We start from the raw sequence: 9,538 nt of genomic DNA, 5'->3' as shown, positions 1-9,538 counted from the left end.
TGGCTCATCTGACTTATTCCTCTCTGCTTCTGCTAATCTTAATGTATACCTCTAGGATGTTGATCACAAGGCAAAGTGTCAGAGGATATTTTGGGCATCCAGCATTTGACAATGGAGGGATGGGGGCCTCCATTTACACCATGGGGAATACTCAGAGTCAAGGGTAAAGGGCTCTCTCCAGTGCCCCAGTACAGCCCCTATCCAGTAAGCCAGGGCATCGTCATGATGCATCGAGAGTTCTGGGTACCCAATTCCTCCACTGATTCCAAATGACCTTGCGTTTCCTGAAAAGGTCCAGACCGCTGTCAAAACAAACACTTGCTAGCCACGTGTCCTCCCGCATGGGATCTCATCGAGGGCCTAATATACCCCTATGCAGACATCCAATGAACTGGATCTTCTGACATCCATTCAGATCTTGGCTCCCCATCTATCGGCAAACTGTCTAACCAGACTCTCTTGCAGTGGGACAATTCTCCTGACCTCTTTGGTATCATCTGGAAATGGCCCTATTTACCATAGTGAAACATGTGGACAAAGTTAAGGATCAGAAGAGAGAGATAGTGAGGAGGGACTGAGAGAGCCTGAGAGACGGATAGCAAGACCTAGAGTGAGAACGAGAGACAGTTGAGAACGAGAGAGAGTTGAGAACAAGAGTGAGAGAGAGAGAGAGAGAGAGAGAGAGAGAGAGAGAGAGTGAGAGAGAGAGAGAGAGAGAAGGAGAGAGAGAGAAAGATAGTTGGAAAGAGCGTGAGAGAGGTAGAGACAGACAAAGGAGGAGAAAGGAAGAAAAGGAGAAAGGCAATGGAAAGGGAAAGCAGAGGGAGATGAAGTGGGAGATAGACAGTGAGAGGGAGCCAGTGAGGCAGAAGAAGGGGCAACAAAGGTGTAGCTCTTAACCATATTCCTTCCCCAAGAAAATGAGTGTTTTGAAAGAGTTAACAAAACCTGGCAGAGAAAACGTAAGCAGAGAAAAGATTTTGAAATCCACCAGAATGCAATAATGACCCCACAAAGTCCTGAAATGCAATGGAAACAGAAGACATTGCCATCCTTTCATAAATATTCAGTAAAACATATTAGAGCGAAGACAAGGCTGTGAGAAGATAGAGAATTCTTCTTGGATACACTGTCATTCCCTTAGTTCCGGTACAGGCCCAGAGAATAGAGAGAGAAGGGGTGGCGAGTCTTTGATCATCTCAAAGATGCAAGCTTTTTGGATAAGAACCCATTCTGTGACTGGGCACCTTCTGCTGGGAAAAGTGCAAAGCAAAAGCACAAAAACTAGGGCTAGACCAACACCTTACACCATATACCATGACAGCCTCCAAATGGCTACATCATTTAGACTTCAACAAATGACTAGAGCATGGGACATTTTACCTGCCAGATTTAGGGACAAACGAGGAATCTACAGCTGAACAAGATGGAGGGAGCATTACAAAATATGAAGTGGATAATTTTGTTGACATGAAATAGCAAATGTTTGGCACCAACAAAGTCAATGCAACGAAATTCAGAAGGACAGCACAAAAGCAGGGAATCACATTTGCAGCACTTATGTCCTTTCAAAGCCTTACTTCCCACATGGCTTGAGAACTGAGTCAATTGATGAGAATACTCGTGTGTTCTCAAATTGATAAAAGGTTAAAGAATATTAGCAAACAGTTTTCAGACCAAGAAGTCAAAACGAGCTAGTCTTATGACAAAATGCTCTAAATCAATATTGATTAGAGACGAGGAAAACAAGCAAGTCAGAGGTACTAGCGCCAACCCGTCAGACTGGATCCTGCGATAACAAAAGAAAAAGATAACGGGAACTCCTGGAGGAGAAATGGGTCAACCTGGACATGGAGGCACATTGGACAGAGTTGTAAATTGGAGATTGCAATGTGGAATTGTTGCCAAAAAAGCTATAAACGCTGCAAACTCTTGGAGGTAGTATGACCCATGCTCGATCCAAATTCCTAAGAGATGGAAGAGAGCGCAGTGGGGTGGAAGGGCATTTTTTTTTTACCAGATATTTGTCATAGCTCTCCTTCTGTTGGCTGAGCATTAGAAAGTACGGGAGAGCAGCACATCATTGGGGCATAGCTAAACCAACTGTAGTATAGGTTTTGCAATGAAAGAAATCACTAGCACGATCATTTCAGACAATCTTGAAAAGCCCCGATGTACAGATACGGAATGAAATGGGCAGTACCAGGAGCAAGACGAGCTGGCAATGACTTTGATATTCTTAACCGTAAAATGACCCTAGGCCAGCCCGAAAGAATCAGGATGAAAAATGGACCTTGCCACCCAGAGAAAGAATTCAGGCCATTTCTATAAAGATTAGGCATACTCTTTTGGATTTTCTTTCCTTCTTTGCTTTTTCCTTTTCTTCATTCCTTCCTTTATTCCCTGATTCTGTCTTAGTTTAGTTCATCCTTTCTTTTCCTCATTTCTATTTTTCTTTCTTCTTTCACTCTTTTTTCTTACTGAAGTTTTCTTGCACAAAATGATTACTGTCGAAATATGTTCTCGGATTGAAATTCCAAATGCAAAGAAGAATGCTTCACTTAGAAGGAAGGGGGAAAAAGGAAGAGAGAATGAATTTGGAACTCAAACTTAAATCAAGAAAACTTAAAAATTCTTTCAGATGCCATTGGACAAAATTAAACAGCCTTCACTACAACACTCAAGAAACAAAGTGACTAAGAAATAAACAAAGAAAGAAACAAACAAAAAATCAAAGAACAAAAGAAAGAAAGAAGGAAAGAGAGAAAGAGAGAAAGAAAGAGAGAAAGAAAGAAGGAAATAAAGGGAGAGAGAGTGAGAGTGAGAGTGAGAGAGTGAGAGAGAGAGATAGACAGAAAGAGAGAGAGAAAGAGCGAGGAAGAAATAGAGGTAGAAACAGAAAAAGAAAGAAAAAAGGAAAGAAAGAAAGAAAAAAGGAAAGAATGAAAGAAAGAGAGAGAGAGAGAGAGAGAGAGAGAGAGAGAGAGAGAGAGAGAGAGAGAGAGAGAAGCAAAGAAACAAAGAAAGATGGAAGGAAAGAAAATGTCTAGCCAGGCACTGGGTTAAGAATAGAGAGATGCATGCTCCTGAGTGGGAGAGCTCCTGGTCTGCAGGGCCTTTATTTGATCCCATGACCACAGTCTTCCTCCTCCATGCATTCCTTCCTTGCTCACTTCCCTGTTGATCCCAGGCCTTCCCTCCATTCTCTCCTAATCCATGAGTGCCAGGACTAAGGAAACATTGTCCCGCATCTTTAGCCATACCTTCAGTAAACGTGAAGACCCCTTCCCACTTAACTCTCGATGTATTCTGGAGCTTTGCTATTCTGGCTCTAACGGGGCTCTCCCCCCAATGTATCAGATTCCAATAGCCTAGTCACCAGGACCAAATGGTCAGATGGCTCATTGAGGCAGCCTGGCACTTCCAGGTGAATCATGGGCACAAGGCCTGCCCCCAAAGAGCCAAAGGCTGAACAAATTGTTGTCAGGGATCAGTGACCATCAACATCACCCCCAATCAGGAGGGGCTCGAGCCTCTTTCGTCATGGGTTCAGAGTGAGGGGCAAGTGGGCATGCATCCAGGCCTGCCACAGCTGCCACCGAGCATTTAAAAGCTGTGTGCTGAGAGGGGATGCCACCACACACTGTCTCCTCTTTCACTCTTGAGACCTTCTCTTCTCGTGTAGACAAATCTCCATCCTTCCAGCACCATGGGTTGCTCTGGCTGTTCAGGAGGCTGTGGCTCAAGCTGTGGGGGCTGCAGTTCCAGCTGTTGTGTGCCCGTTTGCTGCTGCAAACCTGTCTGCTGCTGTGTGCCAGTCTGCTCCTGCTCCAGCTGTGGCGGCTGCAAGGGAGGTTGCGGCTCAAGCGCTGGTGGCTGCAAGGGAGACTGTTGCTCCAGCTGTGGAGGCTGCTGCCAGTCCAGCTGCTGCAAGCCCGTCTGCTGCAAGGACAGCTGCTGCAAGCCCTGCTGCTGTAAGGACAGCTGCTGCAAGCCCTGCTGCTGCAAGGACAGCTGCTGCAAGCCCTGCTGCTGCAAGGACAGCTGCTGCAAGCCCTGCTGCTGCAAGGACAGCTGCTGCAAGCCCTGCTGCTGCAAGGACAGCTGCTGCAAGCCCTGCTGCTGCCAGGACAGCTGCTGCAAGCCCTGCTGCTGCAAGGACAGCTGCTGCAAGCCCTGCTGCTGCCAGGACAGCTGCTGCAAGCCCTGCTGCTGCCAGGACAGCTGCTGCAAGCCCTGCTGCTGCCAGGACAGCTGCTGCAAGCCCTGCTGCTGCAAAGACAGCTGCTGCAAGCCGTGCTGTTGCCAGTCCAGTTGTTGCAAGCCCTGCTGCTGCCAGGTCAGCTGCTGCAAGTCCTGCTGCTGCCAGGACAGCTGCTGCAAGCCCTGCTGCTGCCAGGACTGCTGCTGCAAGCCCTGCTGCTGCCAGGACACCTGCTGCAAGCCCTGCTGCTGCCAGTCCATTTGTTGCAAGCCCTGCTGCTCCCAGGCTAGCTGCTCTGTTCCAGTTTGCTGCCAGTGTAAGATCTGATTCTCTCCCCATGGACTTTCCAAGAGATCATTAGGGCCACACTTGACCATTCTCCACTCCAAGCTCCCATCGGCACATCTTCTTTCACAGCATCCTTCTTCATGACCCTGGCCCTTAGATCATCAGGAAACCCTGAAGCTGTCTTGCCTCAAGAGCTCTACCAATCTCTCATCTATCTATGGCACTCATTGGCCTCAGCCCAGGGGATATCAAACACACTGACAACCAACACATTGAAGAACTCCTCAACACATTACCCAGATCCCCTGAACCATACCAGGGTCCTCTTCAAAGCCTCCTTGATCCTTTCACCACATGCTGGGCCAGCCTTGTGGATGGGCTGATCCGCCTAGCACCAGTCCCCATTCCTTTACGCACCCACTCCCCCCACCCTTCTACTGAAAAGTGTCTCCTTGCCTATCTTGGGGAATCTTACCCCTGAAAGTTGGACATTTGTTTTGTTTCAATAAAACCTATCCTTCTTCTTGAAAATGCCTTCCTTGTCTTGATGAATCTCTTGGGCTGTTCTCAACACTTAATCCAAAGGTTCCAGCTAGCCACAACTCGGGGTCTGAGCACCTTGTCCTAACACACAGAGGTGCCTAAAGACATTGGGCCTGGAACTGGCTCATCTGACTTATTCCTCTCTGCTTCTGCTAATCTTAATGTATACCTCTAGGATGTTGATCACAAGGCAAAGTGTCAGAGGATATTTTGGGCATCCAGCATTTGACAATGGAGGGATGGGGGCCTCCATTTACACCATGGGGAATACTCAGAGTCAAGGGTAAAGGGCTCTCTCCAGTGCCCCAGTACAGCCCCTATCCAGTAAGCCAGGGCATCGTCATGATGCATCGAGAGTTCTGGGTACCCAATTCCTCCACTGATTCCAAATGACCTTGCGTTTCCTGAAAAGGTCCAGACCGCTGTCAAAACAAACACTTGCTAGCCACGTGTCCTCCCGCATGGGATCTCATCGAGGGCCTAATATACCCCTATGCAGACATCCAATGAACTGGATCTTCTGACATCCATTCAGATCTTGGCTCCCCATCTATCGGCAAACTGTCTAACCAGACTCTCTTGCAGTGGGACAATTCTCCTGACCTCTTTGGTATCATCTGGAAATGGCCCTATTTACCATAGTGAAACATGTGGACAAAGTTAAGGATCAGAAGAGAGAGATAGTGAGGAGGGACTGAGAGAGCCTGAGAGACGGATAGCAAGACCTAGAGTGAGAACGAGAGACAGTTGAGAACGAGAGAGAGTTGAGAACAAGAGTGAGAGAGAGAGAGAGAGAGAGAGAGAGAGAGAGAGTGAGAGAGAGAGAGAGAGAGAAGGAGAGAGAGAGAAAGATAGTTGGAAAGAGCGTGAGAGAGGTAGAGACAGACAGACAAAGGAGGAGAAAGGAAGAAAAGGAGAAAGGCAATGGAAAGGGAAAGCAGAGGGAGATGAAGTGGGAGATAGACAGTGAGAGGGAGCCAGTGAGGCAGAAGAAGGGGCAACAAAGGTGTAGCTCTTAACCATATTCCTTCCCCAAGAAAATGAGTGTTTTGAAAGAGTTAACAAAACCTGGCAGAGAAAACGTAAGCAGAGAAAAGATTTTGAAATCCACCAGAATGCAATAATGACCCCACAAAGTCCTGAAATGCAATGGAAACAGAAGACATTGCCATCCTTTCATAAATATTCAGTAAAACATATTAGAGCGAAGACAAGGCTGTGAGAAGATAGAGAATTCTTCTTGGATACACTGTCATTCCCTTAGTTCCGGTACAGGCCCAGAGAATAGAGAGAGAAGGGGTGGCGAGTCTTTGATCATCTCAAAGATGCAAGCTTTTTGGATAAGAACCCATTCTGTGACTGGGCACCTTCTGCTGGGAAAAGTGCAAAGCAAAAGCACAAAAACTAGGGCTAGACCAACACCTTACACCATATACCATGACAGCCTCCAAATGGCTACATCATTTAGACTTCAACAAATGACTAGAGCATGGGACATTTTACCTGCCAGATTTAGGGACAAACGAGGAATCTACAGCTGAACAAGATGGAGGGAGCATTACAAAATATGAAGTGGATAATTTTGTTGACATGAAATAGCAAATGTTTGGCACCAACAAAGTCAATGCAACGAAATTCAGAAGGACAGCACAAAAGCAGGGAATCACATTTGCAGCACTTATGTCCTTTCAAAGCCTTACTTCCCACATGGCTTGAGAACTGAGTCAATTGATGAGAATACTCGTGTGTTCTCAAATTGATAAAAGGTTAAAGAATATTAGCAAACAGTTTTCAGACCAAGAAGTCAAAACGAGCTAGTCTTATGACAAAATGCTCTAAATCAATATTGATTAGAGACGAGGAAAACAAGCAAGTCAGAGGTACTAGCGCCAACCCGTCAGACTGGATCCTGCGATAACAAAAGAAAAAGATAACGGGAACTCCTGGAGGAGAAATGGGTCAACCTGGACATGGAGGCACATTGGACAGAGTTGTAAATTGGAGATTGCAATGTGGAATTGTTGCCAAAAAAGCTATAAACGCTGCAAACTCTTGGAGGTAGTATGACCCATGCTCGATCCAAATTCCTAAGAGATGGAAGAGAGCGCAGTGGGGTGGAAGGGCATTTTTTTTTTACCAGATATTTGTCATAGCTCTCCTTCTGTTGGCTGAGCATTAGAAAGTACGGGAGAGCAGCACATCATTGGGGCATAGCTAAACCAACTGTAGTATAGGTTTTGCAATGAAAGAAATCACTAGCACGATCATTTCAGACAATCTTGAAAAGCCCCGATGTACAGATACGGAATGAAATGGGCAGTACCAGGAGCAAGACGAGCTGGCAATGACTTTGATATTCTTAACCGTAAAATGACCCTAGGCCAGCCCGAAAGAATCAGGATGAAAAATGGACCTTGCCACCCAGAGAAAGAATTCAGGCCATTTCTATAAAGATTAGGCATACTCTTTTGGATTTTCTTTCCTTCTTTGCTTTTTCCTTTTCTTCATTCCTTCCTTTATTCCCTGATTCTGTCTTAGTTTAGTTCATCCTTTCTTTTCCTCATTTCTATTTTTCTTTCTTCTTTCACTCTTTTTTCTTACTGAAGTTTTCTTGCACAAAATGATTACTGTCGAAATATGTTCTCGGATTGAAATTCCAAATGCAAAGAAGAATGCTTCACTTAGAAGGAAGGGGGAAAAAGGAAGAGAGAATGAATTTGGAACTCAAACTTAAATCAAGAAAACTTAAAAATTCTTTCAGATGCCATTGGACAAAATTAAACAGCCTTCACTACAACACTCAAGAAACAAAGTGACTAAGAAATAAACAAAGAAAGAAACAAACAAAAAATCAAAGAACAAAAGAAAGAAAGAAGGAAAGAGAGAAAGAGAGAAAGAAAGAGAGAAAGAAAGAAGGAAATAAAGGGAGAGAGAGTGAGAGTGAGAGTGAGAGAGTGAGAGAGAGAGATAGACAGAAAGAGAGAGAGAAAGAGCGAGGAAGAAATAGAGGTAGAAACAGAAAAAGAAAGAAAAAAGGAAAGAAAGAAAGAAAAAAGGAAAGAATGAAAGAAAGAGAGAGAGAGAGAGAGAGAGAGAGAGAGAGAGAGAGAGAGAGAGAGAAGCAAAGAAACAAAGAAAGATGGAAGGAAAGAAAATGTCTAGCCAGGCACTGGGTTAAGAATAGAGAGATGCATGCTCCTGAGTGGGAGAGCTCCTGGTCTGCAGGGCCTTTATTTGATCCCATGACCACAGTCTTCCTCCTCCATGCATTCCTTCCTTGCTCACTTCCCTGTTGATCCCAGGCCTTCCCTCCATTCTCTCCTAATCCATGAGTGCCAGGACTAAGGAAACATTGTCCCGCATCTTTAGCCATACCTTCAGTAAACGTGAAGACCCCTTCCCACTTAACTCTCGATGTATTCTGGAGCTTTGCTATTCTGGCTCTAACGGGGCTCTCCCCCCAATGTATCAGATTCCAATAGCCTAGTCACCAGGACCAAATGGTCAGATGGCTCATTGAGGCAGCCTGGCACTTCCAGGTGAATCATGGGCACAAGGCCTGCCCCCAAAGAGCCAAAGGCTGAACAAATTGTTGTCAGGGATCAGTGACCATCAACATCACCCCCAATCAGGAGGGGCTCGAGCCTCTTTCGTCATGGGTTCAGAGTGAGGGGCAAGTGGGCATGCATCCAGGCCTGCCACAGCTGCCACCGAGCATTTAAAAGCTGTGTGCTGAGAGGGGATGCCACCACACACTGTCTCCTCTTTCACTCTTGAGACCTTCTCTTCCCGTGTAGACAAATCTCCATCCTTCCAGCACCATGGGTTGCTCTGGCTGTTCAGGAGGCTGTGGCTCAAGCTGTGGGGGCTGCAGTTCCAGCTGTTGTGTGCCCGTTTGCTGCTGCAAACCTGTCTGCTGCTGTGTGCCAGTCTGCTCCTGCTCCAGCTGTGGCGGCTGCAAGGGAGGTTGCGGCTCAAGCGCTGGTGGCTGCAAGGGAGACTGTGGCTCCAACTGTGGTGGCTGCTGCCAGTCCAGCTGCTGCAAGCCCGTCTGCTGCAAGGACAGCTGCTGCAAGCCCTGCTGCTGCAAGGACAGCTGCTGCAAGCCCTGCTGTTGCAAGGACAGCTGCTGCAAGCCCTGCTGCTGCAAGGACAGCTGCTGCAAGCCCTGCTGCTGCAAGGACAGCTGCTGCAAGCCCTGCTGCTGCAAGGACAGCTGCTGCAAGCCCTGCTGCTGCCAGGACAGCTGCTGCAAGCCCTGCTGCTGCCAGGACAGCTGCTGCAAGCCCTGCTGCTGCAAGGACAGCTGCTGCAAGCCCTGCTGTTGCAAGGACAGCTGCTGTAAGCCCTGCTGCTGCAAGGACAGCTGCTGCAAGCCCTGCTGCTGCCAGGACAGCTGCTCCAAGCCCTGCTGCTGCAAAGACAGCTGCTGCAAGCCGTGCTGTTGCCAGTCCAGTTGTTGCAAGCCCTGCTGCTGCCAGGTCAGCTGCTGCAAGTCCTGCT

The 9,538-nt window shown here is 47.0% G+C and overlaps 1 protein-coding gene across 1 annotated transcript; it reads left to right on the top strand.

Moving 5' to 3' along the window:
- The first annotated feature begins 225 nt into the window (after window positions 1–225).
- LOC141519363 (uncharacterized) lies at window positions 226–4,531 on the top strand. Its single transcript, XM_074231624.1, has 3 exons — window positions 226–243; window positions 3,686–3,836; window positions 3,909–4,531. The coding sequence occupies exons 1-3, from the start codon at window positions 226–228 to the stop codon at window positions 4,529–4,531; spliced, it is 792 nt and encodes a 263-aa protein (XP_074087725.1).
- The last annotated feature ends 5,007 nt before the right edge of the window (window positions 4,532–9,538 follow it).

The sequence above is a fragment of the Macrotis lagotis genome, chromosome 3, assembly GCF_037893015.1.
Source record: "Macrotis lagotis isolate mMagLag1 chromosome 3, bilby.v1.9.chrom.fasta, whole genome shotgun sequence".
NCBI classification, from domain to species: domain Eukaryota; kingdom Metazoa; phylum Chordata; class Mammalia; order Peramelemorphia; family Peramelidae; genus Macrotis; species Macrotis lagotis.
The sequence above is the reverse complement of the archived record's forward strand: the minus strand, read 5'-3'. Positions and strand labels throughout refer to the sequence as shown.

Coding starts and splice junctions, on each gene's coding strand:
- LOC141519363 (XM_074231624.1), top strand. Junction 3,837..3,908: donor AGTCTGCTCCTGCTCCAGCT/GTGGCGGCTGCA, acceptor CCAGCTGTGGAG/GCTGCTGCCAGTCCAGCTGC.